The sequence below is a fragment of the Lacerta agilis genome, chromosome 4 (assembly GCF_009819535.1).
Source record: "Lacerta agilis isolate rLacAgi1 chromosome 4, rLacAgi1.pri, whole genome shotgun sequence".
Lineage (NCBI taxonomy): Eukaryota > Metazoa > Chordata > Lepidosauria > Squamata > Lacertidae > Lacerta > Lacerta agilis.
This window is the reverse complement of record NC_046315.1, coordinates 58,672,867-58,695,244: the sequence shown is the minus strand read 5'-3', so window position 1 is coordinate 58,695,244 and position 22,378 is coordinate 58,672,867. Positions and strand designations below refer to the sequence as shown.

At 37.7% G+C, this 22,378-nt stretch overlaps 1 protein-coding gene across 6 annotated transcripts in view; it reads right to left on the bottom strand.

Annotated features, from left to right (window-relative positions):
• The window catches only part of DMD (dystrophin), a 1,040,101-nt gene that overhangs the window by 375,690 nt on the left and 642,033 nt on the right, over positions 1 to 22,378 (bottom strand). For all 6 annotated transcript variants that reach the window (XM_033147196.1, XM_033147200.1, XM_033147197.1 and 3 more), the window contains one exon: positions 1,072 to 1,247. In XM_033147196.1, the coding sequence (XP_033003087.1) occupies positions 1,072 to 1,247 (176 nt within the window). The remainder of the gene's footprint in view (positions 1 to 1,071; positions 1,248 to 22,378) is intronic.

The window sequence follows — 22,378 nt, the reverse complement described above, 5'->3', positions numbered from 1 at the left end:
AACCTTTCAGAACAACAACCAAATTCTCTATGAATCACAGTAATTTCTTGACAAAATATCTAACCAGATTTCCAGACCAACAGGGTAGTGTCTTTTGTTGTTGCTTTTTACAGAGAAATTGCCCACTTTTCTGTATTTTCATTTGAAACATCCTGAAAGGGGTGCTAAGAAACAATGATCAACAGTAACATATTTGCCAATATAGTTTCGACACACACTCAAATGTAATAGTAATAGTACAGTTTTATAAAATAGGTCTAAGTTATTTTTTAACCCAACTGTATACTTCCAGTTACACAAAAGTAAATTCCACTGAGTTCACTGGTGCTGACAGGCAACTCAGCAAGCAAAGCAGTGCAGCCTTGGATCATGAGCAGGTTTTGCTTGTTTCATTAAACTCTATAATTCTAAGCATGTTTACTTGGAAGTAAGCCATTGTGTTTAGTGTTGTTTACTCTCTAGTAAGCCTATGTGCTTTAGTCACATGCAAACTGGTGTATTCCAATCAAATCAGGATAAATTCAGACTGAAAGCACAATCCCATACATGATTACTCAGAAGTAAATCCCAGCGAGTTCAGTGGAACCTACCCACAGAAAGTGGTATAGGACTGCAGCCTACGTTAGTTAAACTGCAGTTAGGTCCCACTGAAATAAATGAGACAAGTTAGTGGTGGCTTAACTTAAGACACTTCAGTTGGAATGAAGTTCAACTAACTTAGTCTGGATCCAACCTTACAATAGTAAGATTTCACATTTTGACCCAATATTTTTAAGTGCACACTTGCAGATTTTGCTAAATATTTAGAAAAAGCTGAAACAAAATCCAATGCTTGCTTTATTTACAGATTTTTCCAAAATAAATAAATGCAAAAATAAAGCACAAAAATAATAATATAATTTGGTAGTGGCAGTATTTTATGATTATAAACAAAATACACATACAATGGGAAGCTATGGATATGTTGATTGTTCATGAGCTTTTTTAACACAATTACTAATGAAATTCCTTAATTTATTAGAACTCAGCTTGAAATATCATAAATAACATTTACTTGCTATGTTAGCCCACCTCTTTTTTTTCTCCGCCAGTTGTTTGCAGAGTTCCTTCCACCGATAATTCAGGCTTCCCAGTTTCCCCTTCAATACACTGGCATCGGCTATTGATGACTGCTCAATAATTTCTTCCCCAGCTATGTTCAATGTTCTGACAACAGCTTGCTGTCTCCCAATGCCATCCTGGAGGTCCTGCAAGAGACCAAATAATCTGATAAAAATGGAGAACAATGACCAGATCAAAATGTGCTATGCCAAATGCAAGCATGGTAGAGAAAAACTTGCTTATATAAATGCCCTGTGCGCCTAATATCGTGTTTAAAAGATGCTTACCTGAATACAGTACTGACTCATATGTGTGCAGCATCTGCATTCCAGAAAAATGAACATCTAGACTGAAAAATTGGAGTACAAAAATATCACTTATGTATGGGCCAGTCTGTGAGATAAAGCACTTGTAAAGTGTGATGCTAATTATGGATTAACTGTGCAAGTATGCCATATCTTAATGAAGCCTAAGTGAAACGACGAATACAGTAACATCATGTGGCAGAATATTAAACTGATTTTTAAAACATAGAAAGGTGACTAGATAGATAAGGGTTCATGGTACAGTAATATAAAAGAAGCTTGGATTTAATGGGGGTGTACATGGTCCTTTTATGACCTTATTTTGTTTATTAATTATTATTAGTGTACAATCACTTTTAGTTGTTATTTATTTTAAATGTATCTGTATGAATTGCATTTCTATTAATTGTATTGTTTTAAGTCAAAAAAGAATGTAAGAAGAGCTTGCTGGATTAGGCCAATGGCCCATCTAGTCCAGCATCCTGTTCTCACAGTGGCCAACCAGATGCAGATGGGAAAGCAGAACCTGAGCACAGGTCCACTCTCCCTTCCTGCAGCTTCCAGCAATGGTCTGTGGAGTCACAACACAGTCTCCATCATGTCTAGCTGCCGTCCATTTTCCTCCCCTTCCATCAAAGGTAATCTTTGGTGATTCCAGAAATGAAATAATATGAAACTTACTTATTGGGCTTAACAAAATAAATAAAATTCCTTCCAATAGCACCTTAGAGACCAACTAAGTTTGTTCTTGGTATGAGCTTTCGTGTGCATGCACACTTCTTCCGATAACACTGAAACAGAAGTCACCAGACCCTTATATATAGTGAGAGAGTGGGAAGGGAAGTTGCTGAATTGCAACTAATTACCAAACTTAAAACCATGGAGAGACCTGGTCTGAACAAAGACATTGGATTCTTATCTCATTATACATGACAAAGCTATCTTTAGCCATCTCACCCCTCGCTTTTTCCTGTAAGACCAATTGCAGTCGTTAACAGTCGTCAACAGGTTTTCCACACCTATCAGCCAATCACCCATTCCCACCACCCTTCTGAGTAATACTCTCCCCACTCTCTCACTATATATAAGGGTCTGGTGACTTCTGTTTCAGTGAATCTGAAGAAGTGTGTATGCACATGAAAGCTCATACCAAGAACAAACTTAGTTGGTCTCTAAGGCGCTACTGGAAGGAATTTTTGTATTTATTTTGTTTTGACTATGGTAGAAAAACACGGCTACCTACCTGTTATTGGGCTTAATTACTGAACCAACTGAAACAGTAATTTCCAGATAATTATACATAATGTTTGTTTACTTTTTTTAAAAAAAAATATATGACACTATGATAATATTGTTGTTGCTGCTGCTTTTACTGTTATCACTTTGTTTTCAAATTATGTAAACCTGCCTCAGATTTTTTTTTTAAAAGTCAAGATAAATATTGTTAACAAGTAAATAAAACTTACAATTTAAATGCTGCACAACATTAACTGATTTGGGCATAAATTCTGATTGCACAACACAAAGTAAATCTATAAGCAAGCTTTAGAAAAAATAGCAAAACTATTAGCTCTCTTTAGGCATTCACTGTGAATCTCTGAAAAGGGCACTTGAACTACACATGGAAGTCCCACTCCCAAGGTCTTTTTGTGCCATCGGCGCAAAGATATGGAGGATTCTAAGCATGCTTGGCTGAGATTGCTTAGAAGTCTCCTTATGACTGGGACCCCTAAAAAACCATGGTTAGAATCCCTCTCAACTACCATGGCAGATCAGAGAACTGAGGCCAAGAGACAATGGCTTGTCTAAGGCCATGCAATGAGCCCACGACAGAGGCAAGTTTCAAACAAGAAACTTCCTGATTTGTAGCTTAATGTCCTACCTTGTATGCTACAGCAGCTTTCAAAAGTCTTCATATAACTACATTTTGACAGATTTAAAACATGGGAGCCTCCAACATTTGCCAACAGCTCTCTTGTGCCTGGGAATAGTCTGTCTGTCTGTCTGTCTGTCTTTATTATTACGGTATTTGCTTACTGTATAACAGTAAGGGGCAAGAGTCCTGCAGTTGCCTTGATGTCTTTCTTACTTCAAACCTTCAAAAGAGTTTGCAGTTTTAAAAATATCTTCACTGCAGTTCCCTCTTTGCTGATGTTAGTTCATTAGTCCTTTGCCTTGCTGAATTGACACTTCAGAAAGCAGTGTATCCTGTCAAAAAATGCTGCCTCTGAAAGAGCCAGTTCACTAAAGCATAAGTAATTGTGAAGTAGTGGCAATAGTGACAACTATATTAAAACAATATGAAACAATGGTTTTAAATGACGCTCTCTTCAGTACAGAAAAGGATAGGGTGGAAATCATGCGTAAGCGACTCCTATATACACATGACTGTTTATTTTAAATATAGAGATAACATTGGTAGCATACATGATAAACTCGGTTAATGCAGATTCATAGTCCCTTAAATCTGTGATTACAGTCTCAATGAAAATAGCACTAAAACTGCAATTATTATTTTCTTCCCTTTCAATGCACACCACTGAAGTTGGGGAATCAATAGGGTTGCATGTCTACCCCTGATTCTATCCTCTCAAAGGTCAGCTTTCAGGCTCTCCAACCTGTCTCAGTATCAAATCCAGCCCTGAATGCAGACTGAAATGGCTCTAGATCAAAGGCAATAAACTGGATTGGGCCAGTGGGCTGAATTATTATCTCCCCCCACCCCCCACTCCTGGGTCAAGTTTGACAGGTGAGCAGGGACACTCACCTGATGTCATAATGTTTTTACCTGAATTTAAACCACGGGGTGCAAGCACACTGTGTGAAGCTCTTTGAAAGCCCTGACAATTACCGTAGTCATTGCTGGTGAATGCATAGAGTTCCATGTAATGCTTTGAAGACACTACAATCAGATGAACATCAGGCTTTGCATTGAGCCCCCCATGTCATTTGAAACATGATTTTCAGTGCTTAAAAGTGCTTCAGACCCCTTTTTGTCCTGCCATGTCTGCACTTTCTGATGTCAGGAGTAGAGTAAGTGGGTATGGTTTTGCTTGGCCAAAATGGCCTTGCCAGATGAGGAGGTATGGCAGGACTACTTAGGTGCAGGCCAGATGTTTCCTACTGTGAGCTAGATAATCTGCTTAATCTAGTTCCTGGAGTAGAACCAACACCATCCTTCCAGGCACTTTACCTGGGAATTGTGGATGCCCAAAGGACATAGAGCTGAGTGTCATCCGCGCAGTGCATACTGATGGCACATAGCACAATTCTCCAGATATGGGGTTTCATGTCAATTTTAAAAATCATAGAAAGCAAAATGGAATCTTATGGCAACAGCAGTCATCTTTATGGGCTTTAAACTATGTTATACTACACCTTTTCAGGTTTAGTACTCTTGGCACAAACTCTATAGTCTGAGGAATTAGAAGACAGCAGCAAATTAGAGCTTGCAATTGAAAAATGAGTGGGACTGTACTTTTTTTTTTTTTTAAGAAAAGAATAGTGGAATTGGATGCCTGCCCAAACTATTTAATCAACATTACTTTTTTCTTCTTTGTTTGACAAAGGCTGAACTTTAAACGTTTAAATTACTTTTTATCACAGTGAGATGTTGCAGTTCACTGGTATATTTGTGGGTTTCTTTTCACATAAATATTTGTAAGGGGAATCCAAACTAGTATTCTCTTACTAAAGAAGTGCTTTATATTGAATTTTTTTGGGGGAAAGAAGCACATTATGCATTCAGTTGCACAGAACATTCAGATTACAGGATTTAGGTGATCTATCCAGACATTGCTTTAAGGTTACCAGACGTCCCCGTTTCCCAGGGACAGTCCCCAGATTTACAAATCAGTCCCCATATAAAATCCATTGAAGTTGAAAAGTTTCACAGCTGGATTCATTGAAAATAATCTGGTAACCTTACTAATGTTCAGTTACAATTAAACATCTATGTAAATGATATCATATCAGCAGCAGCAAGTCTGTGAAAATTAATGCTTTTACAGTAACAAATAAATTCATAATGATAAAACAATTTAGTCTAAAACGCTTTCAAGCACAGGGCAGTTTCTTATGACAAGTAAATCAAACCAGTATACATTGCCTAACTTATACACAGCAGCCTAATACACAGCAACACAGCAGTGGTAAGGAGGGAATTGAGATGTACCGGTAAATTTTAAAAGCAAAAGTAGACTGTCTGTGTTATGTATTGAAGTTCTCACCCTAGGCCACTAGGGGTGTGTGTATATAGTTCATTCTGCTGCAGTTTTCACTCAGGTCCGCACATGCAAATGAGGGATTGAAAGTGACGTTCAGGGATTGGGTAACTACAGAAAGTTGTTACTGTTGCTTGTAGATGAGTTGTATATAAGCAGGCTGCTGAGCCCTTCAGTTCAGTTCTGTTCCAGCCTGAGAATAAACAGAGCTGCTTGAAGAATCACTGTGTCGTCTGCTATGTCCACCCACTATTTAATAGTCTGTATGCAAGTTTCAGAGACCTTACACATGCAGGAGCTAAATGTTTTTGTAAACCTTAATTCTGATCTGCAAATAATGCATGTGAACATGTAGCAGTTTATTTAAGGTGAATGAATTATGCAGGTGGGAAAGGGAAAGTCTTATTTTGACACAAGTGTGATAATGGCACAATGGGTCAGTGCATCTGGCTGTTAACCAGAAGGTTGGTGGTTTGAGTTAACCCAGAGATGGCTGTGGGCAGGCTTCCTGCATTGCTGAGGGTTGGGCCTCTGGACCCCTTCCAACGCTATAATTCTATTATTCTTCCATTTTCATTTCAAATTCAAAAGGAGGACATGAGTGGTAAAACTGCCAAAAGTAGTGCCTGCCCCCATGAGATTCTCAAAATTGCATTTAAACAATATTAAATTAACAAACTATGGTTGCATACAGAATGAGCATACATTTTCTCCCCAAAATAATCCTGGGAACCGTAGGTTATTAAGAGTGCTGGAAACTGTAGCTTTGTGCGGGGTAAACTACAGATCAATTGTACCTTGGAAGTCGAACGGAATGTGTTCGGAAGTCCGTTTGACTTCCAAAACATTTGGAAACCAAAGCACAGCTTCTAATTGGCTGCAGGAAGTTCCTGCAGCCAATCAGAAGCTGCAGAAGCCCTGTTGGACATTCGGCTTCCAAAAATAGTTTGCAAACTGGAACAGTCACTTCCAGGTTTGTGGCATTTGGGAGCCAAAACGTTCCGAGAACTAAGCTGTTCGAAAACCAAGGTACAACTGTGTATGTTCAGTGTGGTGTAACTACTTCCTTGTGACTGGATCCCATGTTGTGAGGCAGTGTAAAACATTTAATCACGTAGGTTGCTCAAATTACACAATTACTGTCCACAACAATGTCAACAAATTAGTGGGAGTTATAATCACATAATGTAGTGATGTTCTCATATTGAAGAAAAAACAAGAGGGAGCTGAAAGGGGCATTTTACAAGAGGAAAAGCTCTTGAGCTCACTGGTGGAGAATTCATGATTTCTGATGAGGAAATTCCCCACTACTTCATACATTTAAAATAATGCCCTGTGCCAAACCACCAGTTAAGCAACATAAGTGCAGGCAGCACATAGACACTGGTCGGGTAGCAGCTCATGAAACTACAATGTTAGACACACATTTTAAAATTACGACCATTTACAATGGCTAAAAGTGATCAAAATGATAACTTTTAATAGGGACAACTTACCTCCCTGTGGGAAACAAACAAACAAAAAAGGCTCTGTAATGTTAATAGATACTGAGAGTAAATATTACTGGTTGATTTATAGGGATATAAATCTTCCATAATGCATTTAATTGCATAACATTGCAAAGATGGAATAGAAGGAGGGAAATTCTTCCTGATCACAGATGGTGATCAGTTTATACTGGAAACAGGATTGATAGTCCTTGTAATTTTACTTTAACTAATGTACTGTAACCACAGATGGCATTCTGCTTCATATAAATATATAATTTCTCAGTGAAGCATAGCAAGTTTTTAAAGGACAGTTGCATGCATTATTTTGCATTTGTACAAAGAATTACCAGCTGATAGAAGCATATACAAACTGCCTGGTGACTTACTCCTATCTGCCATATAAGGTTCATCAGAACTATCTCTAATAATCATTGTAAAACAAGTGCAGGTATAATGAAGCCTGCATTTATAAAATATATATGCCATTGAATAATAATAATAATAATAATAATAATAATAATAATAATAATAATATATACAATTAAGATTATTGTAACAGCTCTACCTATAAATAGATTTCCCTAAATCAATTTGTTTACCTGCAACAAAAGGTTGTATGAACAAACCCTAGCAATGTTTAGATGTTTGATACTAGGCCATTATATATCTTCCTTGGTTGACTTCCAGAATTGTCACAGTGGCTTCAATTCACAAGGAGTCGGGCAGTTCAAGTATACAGATATCCCCACTGTATTCTGTAAATTGGGTAATATTTGGTATACCCAATGGATATAACATTCCTCTCCCTCACAACATAAAAGAGGGCAGTTCTGTGGACTTGGATGTTCTTGTGAGCCTCAGAACTCCACACAGCTCTGGATTATTTCTAGTTTAGTGCACATGAATTATGAATAAGGTATTTTAAAATATACAGAAACAAGCTCCATTTTGTAAGAGTGCCAAACTGGTCATGAGAGCTGTAAAATTTTATGTTTTGACATTGGTTTGTGTGAAATAGGAATACACATTTTTATTTATCTATGGGCATTTATGTTAATAAATTGGTTGTAAAAGTAAAAGCATGCCCACGCAAGCCCCTATTGCATGGTAATTGACAAGCTGTTAGGTGTACGATTAAGAGAGCCAGAGTGGTATAGTGGTTAGAGTGCCAGACTAGGACCTGGGAGACCAGGGTTCAAATTCACATTTGGCCTTGAAGCTCACTGGGTGACCTGGGGGGGGGGTCAGTCACTGCTTCTCAGCCCCCCCATCCCTCATGGTTGTTGTGGGAAATAAATGAGGAAGGGGAGAACCATCTATACCACTTTGTAGCTCTTTGGGGGAAAAGTAGAGTATAAATGAAATAAGTAAGTAAAGTAAATAGATATCATATAGAGTTGAAAGGGACCCCAAGCGTCATCTGCACTGATGTGGGTTTTCTAGAAAACTTGGATTCTGATATCCTAAAGGGTAAAGTAAATCAGTATGTTTATTTTACTTGTATTTAGCAAACAAACTCCTAAACTTGCCTGAAATTTTATTTGCAACTAGTATTCATTCACTGTTACTAATGAATGGATGCCAACAACAACAAATGAACTTAGTAATTGGAAAACATTTCCAATTACAAATCATTGGGAAGTGATCTTAAAATTATTCCCTGAATCTAGGGAAACACAGAGGTGGTTGTCACAATAAACATGGGTTCATAGAGGCTTTTCTTTTTTAAAAAAACACCCTTGGATTAGCAAATTAATGGTTTAATTTTCAACAAGTCATTTTTTGGTACATGTATTATACTGTAGAGGAACTTGTATTTCAATGTCAAAATATGCAGATCTTTCTGGCATACTGTCCAAAACAAGGGAAGATATTTCATGATTAGACATAAAATATTAATGTAGAAACATCTTCTGTTGCTGTGTAGATGTCACCAAAATTCATGATGACTGTTAAAATAATACAGCCTCTTTCATGAGTTCTCTCTTATCACATAGTTAACCCATGCATTTATTTTTGAATAGTTTCATGTATCTCATTTCCTGTTGTCTCTGAATGATACAATATTTTACAGTTAAGCATAATGAGAAGCATTTCTACTATCAATCAAATTGATCTTTTATATTTTTACGGTATCAGCCAAGCATGCTCAAAGGTAATTTATTTTTATTGAAAATCCCTGTACCAACATGATGAAATAATAAAAACAAGCATTTAATGTCTGTCAGTTTCACTTGTTGGCAGAACATTCTTTTGGAAAAAAATGAACCCTGATTGCATATATTATATGCATGCAGATCATAAAGCTGTTCCTATTCTATCTGTAAGTCGCCTTGAGCTCCTGATAGAGAAAAGGTGGATTATAAAATGATGATGATGATGAATGTAGAGATTCTCAAAATCTGCTGTCACAGATAAGCCATCACTCTATGCACTTAAATTGTTCAGATAATTCTCTCTTTCTTTCTACTGGCTAGAAGATCAAAGTTGCAGTATTTGAGATCTACACTCTATTACAGCAATGCAGTTTGGATGCCAGTGTAACCTTTGATAAGTTCATCAAAGCCTTACTAATTATTACATTAATTTCTGATACCAGCTAATTATTCTTGAAAATTATTCCAAGGGCAAGAATAGAAAGCAGTTAACATAGAAAGTAAAGGGAAATAACTAATTAATGTATATAAGGTATGATTTTTGGAGATTCCTTAAAACCAGGGGAGGGACAATTCTCCATGAGGGATTTTTTTTAAAAAGAAAAATGTTTCAATATAAATATATTAAGGTAAGCTTTACAGTGATTTATAACAAGTAAAAAAAATCGAAAAGAAAAACTAAATGCGAAAAAACACATTAGCATTTTTCCCCCTTAGGGAAAACAACTATTGATACACAGGTGTCTGAAATATACTCCATATTCATTATTGGCTGTACATCAGTCAGAAATGCAAAGACCAGCTCCATCCCTAACCCACATGGAAACATTTAGTAGATAATGTTGAGGACCTTTGAAAACATGCTCATCAATCCAAATTTATCATGCCTATCTGTGAATGAAAGAAATCAGAGGACCCCATACAGCAATCACTCAATAAATTGAGTACTTCTCACCTTCATCCTACAATTATCATTACAATCATGTAAGAATACACACACACACACCTCAAATGGATGATTTTTAGAGAGAGTTAAAAAGCAAAGCAGAGTAATGGCAAAACATGCTAATTGTTCTAGTTGCATTTAATATCACCATTTGCATCCCCAACTATATAGCATTTTCCTCAGTGCTCAGAGAGCTTCACTTACATTATCTCAATTATTCTTAAAACAAGTGTGTAATGTAGGCCAGTTTTATTATCCATATTACAAATGGAGTAGGAGGAAACAGAGTGGTTTGCCTAAGGTCATCCAGTTGGTTTATGTCTGGGATGAAACTCAGACCTTCTTTAGGGCAGCATAGGAACACTGGAAGCTACCCAAGACTGAATATTGAAGTATCATGGATATATTATTGAAATATTAAAAGTGAATATACATACAAACTAGAAAGAGAGAGATGTAGTTTTTTTGAATTTGTGCCTCTTCACAATTTGCAAACATATTCATTTTCTTCTTTTTAAAGCAGGGTAGAAACTTTATAGATTTTTTTATCCAAAAATTTGTTTCACACTGAGCATGAAGTATTTATCATGCACCATAATATTAAAAATTACTTTTGACAGGCATGAGAAATGTCCCTGGATCTTTCTTGCTTTTAGGAACTTTGCAAAATCATCACATTTAATAAAAGATGGAAACAAAGGACCTGCGGACATGCCACAGCTGATGCATGGAAGGGTTTTAAATCACTCTCTGTGGCAGCTGCCTCCACATTTCAAGACCGGGTAGTCATCTCCCCGCACCCTCATCCCTATTACACCATATATAGCAAAATGAATAAATAAATGTGTGCAATGGTTTGGAGAAAGCCACAGCTGCTCAGGGTAGGCTGGTAACATAGATGGGCTTCAACATGGTGGCCATATCATTCCTTAGAGTGATCTAAGAGCAATCACTATATGTCCCCTGATAAGAAAAAAAAACCCAGTGATACCAAGACTGGGATGTGTGCCTATGACTTGCAGACTGAAAAAAGTAGGACCCACATGTTGTGGAAACATATCCTTTTCCTTAGAGGGAAAGGATAAGGACAGAAGACAATGAGGATGGCAATTGTAGGACGACTATAAATTGTAGCTGTATCTTATGACTATGCAAGGAGGCATTTGACTACAGAAAGACTGCTGCCAACAGTTTTGCCTTAAAAAAAACACCTCAAGGATCATTCATCGTTTATAAAAATTGATTCCTAAAAGCATTTCAGTGCAGGGCATTATTATTTGGGACTCCACATAGATACCTAAGTAAGGATACATGTTAATATGACAATGTCTCTCAAGTTAATTTAATAATAATAATGCTTAGCATTTATATAGCACTTGGATTGTCCAACCTTCTCGGTACTGGTGCCTGCCCTGTGGAACCCCCTCCCATCAGATCTCAAGGAAATAAGCAGCTATGCTATTTTTAAAGGACATCTGAAGGCAGCCCTGTTTAGGGAAGTTTTTAATATTTAATGTTGTATTGTTTTTAACACTCGATTGGGAGCCACCCAGAGTGGCTGGGGAAACTCAGCCAGATGGGTGGGGTATAAATAATAATTTGTTGTTGTTGTTGTTGCTATTATTACTATTATTAACCTACTTCACAGGCATAATCTTAATTAGCTTTACAACAATCTTTACAAGATTAAAGTATTATTGTCCCCAACTTGAAGACAAGAGAGAGTGGTGCTCAGGTTTAGACAATACTGGTTTGCCCTAATCATGTGACTTTGTTGCAGGTCGAATTGCAGGGAGCCCATGCCTGGTGGGCTCCAATGCAAGGATGATCTATAAAGACACAGGACAACAATATTAGGTTCAAATAAGCCACAACTTTACAGATGTAAGGGGGCTTTGCTGTAGGCATTGGGTATGTATCATGTATTGGGTATGTATCCTGAATTAACCAGACTGCTGGTTGATTATTTTGGCTGGGTCAAACCTAGGTCACACTATAACATACATAAAATCTGGATAATCCCTCAAGGACCACCATTAACAGGGTACTTATTCTTTGTAGCTTCCAACTCCCAACCCTGCCTAAACTAAGGATCCAACCCAATGTCTTATCTGCCAACAAGTTGTGACAGTTACTGTGAGGTAGGCAAAATCTCCAGCAAGGCACAATTTGTCTGCTGGAAAATGCCTCCCTGGCCCCAAATACAACGACTGATTAATTCCATAGCTTGGTCTCATGCCATGGCCTGCCTGCTTACCATCAAGCAGGACCAGAAACTGTTGAAGAAGGTGGAAGGATGGGGAATCCAGCTCCAACTTAACTGCTGGGCATGGCTGTGGCCTGCTTAAATAAGCAGCAAGAAGACCAGAGTGAAGACCAGGGGCGAAAGGTTTCACTCCAGTCTGCTGTCAGAGCCACACCTGCTCACCGGCCCGTGCTTGGCTCATTCAAAACGGCAGGCTCCCAGAATTCCTCCCGGCCAGCAAAGGAGGATGGCGTCCTCCAATGGCCATGTGGGGTAGGATGATAGCCCCCGGCATGGCTGGGCTGGGCTATAACCGCCACACACCAGCATTCGATGGCAAGTGTTCTTTCATTTGGTAAAGGCAGTATTTTTAAACTGGTGGCTTTCAGGTTCACAATCGATTCCCATAGACCCCAGTCCAATTTTATTTAATATATCTTTGACCTGTGCCTTTTTAAAAGGAAAACTCAGTAGCTTCTTAATGTTTACTTTGGATCATAACCTTTCCATTTAGATTTATTTCATGTGAAAATAATTTATGTGACATTTTGGCAAAAGTTTCTTAAAACCCCATAAAGGTTATTTTATTCTTATAGTATGATTGACTGGTCTAATCCAATATAACAATTCCTATCTGAAACACTCTTTTTCTGTTTCCATTTTTGTTTTTGTTTTTTTATGACTCATCAAGGCATTTGACAAAAGTTATGGCTTTAAAATAAAAGTCCACAGTTCAATTAAATCCTGAATAGAAGTAAGGAAAAGCCATGCCATTGAATGCACACACACACACACACACACACACACACACGCTGCATTTTGTAAGTCTTGCTAAGGGACACTTCCTTATGTTTAAGTGCTCTTGACAATCCATCATCCAAATCTTGAAAGGCAAACCTGAAGACAAAATTCTGATGGGGTCATTCAGAACATGAATGTAACTTTTTTAAAAGGATTGACTTCAGAGCATTTCTAAATGGTGTAAAAAATATGGGAGTTTGTGAAAGTGAAAAGGACAGCAACTTTAATTTGCTAAATGCACGAACTAACCCTTTATTGCACGCAAGCATTTATTTGTTTTAAAGGTCAATCCAATGCAAACAAAAACATAAGTGAAATAAAAAGTATCACTGATGAAGCAGCCAGACAGATAATCAAATGCCCACTGCAATGAAAAATGTGAAATGAATTTAATGTTGCATTTTAACAGGACAAAAACGTTATCTGTATATTAATCATTTTGCTTCATTTATCATTTAGAGACCCTATAAAAAGGTATTTGGCTCTATGATAGCTAGCCTCCAGGTCCTCTTAAGTACTGTATATTACTTTATATGGCTGACATGCTCTAAACCTTGATTACTTCTTTATTAAGAACACTGTAACTTGTCACTTTCCAATCTGTTTAATATGCTAATGCCTTATGGAAGTAACTTCGACTCCTGGATGACAAGGAAGCTACCCAGGGGTCTAATAAGGACAGAAACAATTACCAGCAAACTAGAGATAAAAGGATTCTTAATTCATTAAGACTACTTTTAAGGGGAAACCAAAATTTTATTAGTAAAACAAGACTACCGGTAAGTCTGGCTTTTAACATGGAAGTAGATAGGAGTGAGATTCGGTATCGTCTAATTTTCAAAGTTTATTTTAAAATGTTAAGTTCAAATAAGAATGCTCATCAGTGGATATCCTCTCAAAGTTGACAGGAGACAAAGGTAGAAGAAATACGCTATTTTCTCCTCTTGTATTATCCGTCTCAAAGTGTAGTCAAGCAACATTAAAGGGAAATGTTTCCTTGTGATCACTTGGAATCCCAAAAGGACAGCATGATAAGAATCATATTTAGTAATCACATTTCATAATATTTCTGTGTCAATATTTAAAAGGTATACTGAGCAATGAACACATTTTCCATCTGTAGCTAGCAGAGCAAACAATGCAGTCTGTATACTAAGTCACAGTTATTTAGATGAGAGAGATTCAAGCAACTTTTCAGCACAAATGAATGGTCTTCAACTATGATCAGACCATGCCCCTAGGAATTCAAGTTGGCAGCATCTCATCCCTTCAGATTCATAAGTTTGGCACTACCCTCCAAAACTCAGGAGTGGAGCTTGGTGATGCCAAGGTGGCTAACTCCAATGGCCCACCCCCAGTGAGCTGTCCCCGAGCTGGTCTCCCGAGGAAGTTAGCTGGTAATATTTCCAACCCTTGCTAAATTCACGAATTTATGAGTTTGCTCAAATTCTAACCCTTCACTGAATGTAGAGATTATGCATGGGCTGGGTGGGGAAGAAGCAGGAGCAGCAGCAGCTGCTGGGCAGTGGGCAGCTTTTTAATTGTATTATTATCATTAAATTTATATACTGCTCTTTATCTGAGGATCATAAGGCGGTTTACAGCATAAACCTTGGCAGGCATGTGGACAGGAGGGTGCACTGCTTCCACCACCATGGTTCTTTCACGATTCCTTTTTGCTGGTCAGATGGTCAAGCTGCCCTGCCCTTCACCTCTAATTTGCTTCAAACTGGGCAAGCAAACAAGAATTTGGGTGGGTGAGTACGTGGGCAAAGTGCTTGTTTTCTCACCTCCTACTCCTCCCCCTGGGTAACCTACATGGTAGGTGGGACCATGGGCAGGTAAGAAAACAAAAAGTCACTCAGGTGGGCACAAATAAAACCAACAAAATAAAATGACTAACAAGTAGGCATTTGACTAAGGAGCAGCATATAAATAAATCACTGTCAAAAGATAGCTAACAAATTAAATTAAAATTAATGTAGATCAGCTTATACATGGTCAACAAAGCTAACAAATTAGTCCCAGTACTTAAGCAACATGCTCATGTTCAAACTCTGGTGAATCTCAAGTCCATTACTGAATGGGCAGAACAAAAATATATACATGCTTGTTAAGTTCAACTGAGTAAGGCTTAGATTCAAGTAAATGTACAAAGGCTTAGAACCCCAGATGACAGGGTGACGTGGTCTGCCTCTGGCAGCACCATGAGAGGGGGGGGGGGTAGATGAATCAGGAAAATTGGAGCTCTGTGCAATTCATGGGGTTTTGCTCCTTAAGAGTCTGACCTTCAAAGGTGAGGGTGCTGTCACCAGAAATGAGAAGCTGAACACCCATGTGTACATGGGACACTGCGTGCATCACTCTCATTTGTCTAAAGTGCAATCTTGGTAGGAAGCCGGGGTGGGGGGCGGTGGGGGGGGGGGGAGAAAGAAGCTATCAGTGTGCAGATCCCAAATTTGAGATCCCAGACATCAAGCAGGCCATCAAACTGTTTCATTAAAATGGAGGCTTCTGTCATTCCCCATTGCTCCCATTAAATGAAGATACAAGTGATGGAGGTGTGCCAGGATTTTAGCTCCAATGGCTGGCTCTGAAGGGCAAACATATTTATTCTTATGGTTTTCAGCTGCTTTTTTTGCAAGCAGACTACTTGCCGGTGGTGAAAGAAAGGTTCAACAAAGGTGTGCATTGGCTTAGGGACAGGCACATGTAGTACCGGTAAATATTCATAAGAAACTGGGTTTATCTAGGAACCATTTTAGAGAAACACTTCTATTTAAAAAGATGCAAAGAAATGAAGAATCAGAGGCTTTTTGCCCCCTGAAAAATGTGCCCATTCACACAATTCCCTCTCTGTAGATTCCATACAGAACATTTTCAGTCTACTTTTTTGCCTTTAAAAAGAGAATATTCCACACATTTCTTCTCATTAAAAATAAAGCCTTCCTGTAAGAATTTTGTTTTTAAGGTACAATCTATCATACTTTTTATAACCTTGACAGTTCAGAAACCTTGTGGGCGATATAAGTCTTACATCTAATGTGTAAATTAGGTTTCTGTAAGAAGGGAGCTCTGAAATTTTATTGTAGAGGGAACTATTTTCAGAACCTAGTTGTATGATAGATGTAGTTTTTATAGATTTTATGTAAAGATAAGACATATTACTCTTCCAGGATCAAACTAACTTTAAAAGGGTGACTTCTTAAGAAAATAAATCCTCATGTCAAGATAAATATGAAAATGTTCACCAGATTTTCTTCTTTAATTGTACATAGGAGGAATGTCTGGTTCCAACCCAGTTCCTTGTCACATTCAGTCTTTACAACCGAAACATATGAGGGTTCAAACAAAAAGAGTATTCCACAATCTTTAATCATTATAAAAAAAAACACAGTACCTTGACCTTGTATTTTAAAGTTAAACAGAGTGGCATTATAAAAATTAAATTGGTTCTTGCTCATTATCATAATATCCTTTAAAAAGCCTTGCCTAGCCTGGAGTAGATGTCCTATTTCTTTATCTTTCTTGATGACCTCTCTTGCCTCCAAGTCAGCTCGTTTTTCTTTGCTGAAGACTGCGCCCTACTGCTGCACGTACTCAAAAATTTCCATTAAAATATAGGGCATCATCACTCATTCTTATCTTCAGCAGCCCAATGAACAGTGCAATGCCACAAACTGCATGCAAACTAGTCTCAAAGGACAATATTAGTTATACACATTGTCATCCAACATGGAGAAGGACTTTACCTGGATAATACCTTATCACATAGGATATGTCTAAAATAATAAAAAATGGCTTCCAGACTTTTGCATAAGTAGCAATTTTTCTGTAAGAGTATGCCTTACTTAATAAGGAACTTACCAGCAGGCAATTAGCCTTCTATGGAATGCTATTTATCAACCCTAGTCTCTGCGAACCAAGAACCATAATTGGTTTTCTGGCCCAAGCAACTGCCTTCTAAATCCATAAAGATTTCACAAATATGTGTTTTTGACTGATACGGGGTCCTTTGTGACTCTTGACTTCTGCTCCTTAAAGCTCCTCCAAAGAAGAAATAATGAATGATACCCGTTACTGGGCTCACCTTGCAAAATAAAAGAGCAGCAGATGTAACTGTCTCAAATTGTCAAACAGATCTTTTCTATTGGGAGAGCATATATGTGTTTTTTTATGCCATTAAGCTAACTTAGAAAGGTGGACCAAAGATTTCAGAATATAGTTAGTACCCAGGGAGAGCGTAGATATAACGCTATAGCAGTAGAGTCAGCATGGCACTACTTTAACTTGGCAGCAAGTTATTGCAGTAGTCACATAGGGGAAATAAGTTCCAAAATGATGAAATGGTGATTCATTGGTGTTTTAATTATGTTTTATGAATATTTATAGACTGGTTTATGTTGTAAGCTGCCTTTATGTAAAAAGTGCGAATTACAGTTAAATAAATAAATGGCTACTATGTGAATGGATTACTGCTTCAAAGGTTATTAGAATTCTACCAGCTGGGAGCATTCTTACTTTATTGTTTGCAGTGAATCATCATGCACATGAATTAATAAGGGAGTTTGAGACTTAATGGAGGGGTTTTGGTAAATGAGGTGCAGGTACTCATATATTGATAAAAATACTATGCAAGCCATCACAAAATGTATTTCATGGGCTGTCGCCCCCCCCCCCAAAAAAAACCCTGACAGTACACTGTACCAGTGAGTGCACTGCTTATACTTATCACTAAGTTCCTATGAATTTTCTATCTCCATTTACAAGATCTCAAAGTAGCTGTCTTACTACAAAGAAATTTCAAAAATAGACTGGAAAGAGAAGTTGCTGAATTGCAACTAATTACCCAACTTAAAACCATGGAGAGACCTGGTCTGAACAAAGACATTGGATTCTTATCTCATTATACATGACAAAACTATCTTTAGCTATCTCACCCCTTGCTCTTTTCTGTAAGACCAATTGCAGTCGTTAACAGTCGTCAACAGGTTTTCCACACCTATCAGCCAATCACCCATTCCCACCACCCTTCTGAGTAATACCCCTCCCCACTCTCTCACTATACATAAGGGTCTGGTGAATTCTGTTTCAGTGTATCTGAAGAAGTGTGCATGCACACAAAAGCTCATACCAAGAACAAACTTAGTTGGTCTCTAAGGTGCTACTGGAAGGATTTTTTTGTTTTTTATTTTGCTTTTATACCTTTTGTATCACCTTCACTTTTGATGGAAATATTGGTAGGAAGTCCTTTTAAGACACAATGAAATACAGTTATCAATTTCACCAATTGGATGTGAACATCAACTTCCGTGCTTCAGTTTTTATGCCATAATTTAGCCCCACCCGTCACTCTAATGTGCTATACTTTGTTGCCATTATGTAACATAATGCAAGCAAATGTACAACGTAACATTGAATTCCATTTGGGGAGAAAACTATGCTTTGCAGCAAGACTGGAAATTACATCTTATAGAAATAGACATCTTCCTTATTAATGGTGCGTGCATAAGTCATGGCATATATTTTCAAGTCTATAATTGCCAGGACTATCTAATGTGAACAAATTATGTCAGTCAGGTTAAACAGAACATCTCCTCAAACACTCATCACACTTTGCCTTAATATGATTTTCATGTTGGACAATGTGATAAACATAAAACTGGCCTCTGCAGCTAAGAAAGCTAGTCACCAATAGAGTACTTAGGCAGCAAGATAAAACAGATGAACCAATTTAACTGCTCTCAAAGTTCTAATTAATTGTATTATATTTCAGGAATGCTATAAATTAAAATAAACCAGAAGTACTCTAACTTTAAAAAAACCAAAAACATTTCCCCAAAGTTTTAAAATGTATGTGCAAGAGAAACACCTGAACATATGTGAGAACCTAATGGATGCTTATTTATAGCTTCCTTCTTCTCAAAGGGGTCAGAAGCTGTAGAAAAACATTAAACGCACACACAATATATCCAATTAAAAAGTTCAAATTATAAGCAGCGCTAAAACATTATCTTTCTGGGCGCTCAACTGTCACTAATGTGGTGTTAGAAACTGCAGCTTACATTTGTAGCAAATACAGGATATGTACACTAGGAGTACATGTCAGTAAGAGGTGATGACAAAAGAAGAGACTGACACAAGGACAAGTGTGCATGAGCAAGGGCATAATAAATTTTGGCATAGCTTAGTAGCCAAACCACCATCCTAGAATCTCACCACCATCCCAGAGAATGTGGTGGTGTTTTCTACTGCTCTGTGCTCAGGTTTAAATGGAGAACAGAAGCAGTGACAGATTTGGTACTCATCTGCCTCTCTTGAAAGTCCAGCACAGTAAGTTTAAATCCATCTTCTCCTCTCAGTTCTTTGCATTTCCTTGAAGATCTTGACTTTATTTTGCACTAAGTTTGGAAGACAGACAGCAAGAGAAACACTCTTATTATTTCCTGCTTCTCTTCTGAGCTTGGCATGGTCCTCTACATTTCCCAGAGCACTCAAGCAAGATGAGGTCTCATCTATCTTGTCCAGCTTGAAGCAAGGGACCTTCTGCTCCATGTTATCAGTGAGTCATTAAGAACTTGGAGGAGAGAAGGGGAGGCTCTCATTATGTGCTGGGCATGGAAAGGGCAGTAATTAAAAATAAAGAGATGGTTGCCATTGGTGACTATATTGGTGGTCCTGCATCCACATTCATCCTCTGGAGCCTCTTTGAAAAGCCTAGCATTAGAAGATTATACCTATTTCTAAAATGCTACTTGCAGCTTCTCATTTTCAAAGTTCATTAGCTTTTACCATTAGCATGCTTTTTTCTTTTCTTTTTTCTTTTTTTGTTAAAAGGAATAGGTAACCAAAGGCCTATAGCTCACATCTAGCCTGCCAATACAATCTATTGCAAATGTATGACTACCTGGCTGTACTTCCAGGGTAACACTTCCTATGCTTTCCTAGAGAAGGAGGGTCTCTGTGAAAGAGGAAGATGATTCTTTAGAAGGGTCAGGACCCAGGAGGGGAGCAGGGTAACAAATATCCTCTCATGCTGAGGACACTCCCTCAAGGGACTAGCACCTTGTTGTTGTTGTTGCTGCTGCTATTTAGTAACTTTACTCACATAAGTGACCCAAAATGACACAGAATAAACTTTAAAAACAGTTGTTACAAACACTAAAGCCAAATAGTTGGCCAGCCACAATACTATTTTTTTGTTACTTATATTGGTCTTTGTTAAAAGCAGGCACTCATGCCACATCAATTGCAGACAGGGTGATGTGGGTGTATGCCATTCTCAAAAATAATTCTGAAGGTCATTTTAACATATTGTGACAATAAATGGGTTAGGCTGCTTTCAGGAAAACTGTCACAGCTTTGAATATAATGAGTCAATTTAGACATGCTATACTACAAAATGAATGTATGGACCTGTAATACCAAATATACAGTAACTGGAGATCTATCTTTTAAGAGTGAAATCTACCAGAGCTTTCTGTGCTCTGATGCAAAAATACCAGAAATTATGGCCAAAACATTGCTTCAGAATATCATACATTTTATCCATCACACACTGCTATTTTAAATCTTTAATGTATGTGGTGACCAAATCATTTCTTCTAATTTGATGCACAGAATGTCAAGAATTATGACCATAAATCAGAGACACAGCACTATTCCGTAAAGCAACTACAGTACAGTACAAGACAAAAACATACATGCCATAAATAGCATGTCACTAATGAGTTTACCACTCTACAGCAATGACATCAATTTGCATCAAACTAATTCAAAATTTTCGTTATATATTATAGTTTACCAATGTGATATGTGTGGTATATGAAACATGTAAAAGAGATTACTGTTTCTTTAAGAGTTATTTCCTGCTTGTTATAAATTTAGTCATTAAAAATAGGGCTGATATTAGCCAAATATCTTACAACATCTGGGAAAGAGAGTCACAATAATTACAGCCAGTATTCAGCAAGGGCAAGCAACTGGCCACAGCAAACCATGCCAAGATCATTAATATGTTTTCTAAAAGTACTGTTTGAATTTTGCCTGGCCTAAATATAGTATATCTCTAGAAACCCTATCTTTTCTCAGGCTATGCATCATAGTACCTTTCATACATGAGCTTCTCAGAAAAAGAGTAGGGCATACCCCCTTCCATAAAAATTATACCAAGCAAGGATCAAAATTCCAAAATTCAGAGAAAAAATAAGCCATCTCTAGTCTCCTTCTGCCAGGAAACATGATGCATGATTCTCCATTTTCAACAAAAGGATACACTTTAGTGAGTGAAGTTAATTATTTAGCTGGGAAATATTTTTTTCTGTGGCCATGTTTTTCAAACCATTGTATCTTGTAGAGGTGTGTGTGTGTGTGTGTGTGTGTGTGTAGCAAACCATGACTTCAATCTCAATATGCTTACATACTCAATAAATTTACCCAGCATAGTAAAGTATAGATATAAGCCAACTACTAATGTGGACAATCCAGAAAGCTCCACTATGTGTGGCTATAAGAGCGTAAGATTTTTTTAAAACAGCAGCTGCACAGGATGCATCACATCTCTTTCAAGTTTCAAAAGCAGCTCTCCGTTCAACATACTTTAAAAGATTAAATTAATTTTGCTGTTGGAATGGTAGTTATCACTCTGGAATGTGACCAGGGAAGGTCACCTGATGTTGTAGGCAAGTGATGAACATGCATAAGTGAGCCAGATCTTAATAAAGGCAATTAAGTTATTTACTGACCCTTTCTGCATTCATCTCAGTTAAACTGCAATGTTTAAACTGGACACTATTTAATCTGAATAAAGTAGAGTGCAATTTATCACCACCAAATAAATGCAGATGCATCAGTATGGAACAGTGACACCTGACCTCTGATTATTCTTTCAGCTAGGTAATTAAACTATACTGGCAAAATGACTGTCATTGTGATGGGCAGGTTGCATGCATGAAGAGGCCCTCTGCATTGCAAACATCAGGAACAGCAGGGAGTGGAGGGATTTGCAAAGAATGTATACAGAAACACTGAGTGGACGCTAAGCCATCCATAGTCCTCACTGCACCATGCTTCCAAGTCTTTTCCCCACAGAAAGAAATGACAGTCCATTTA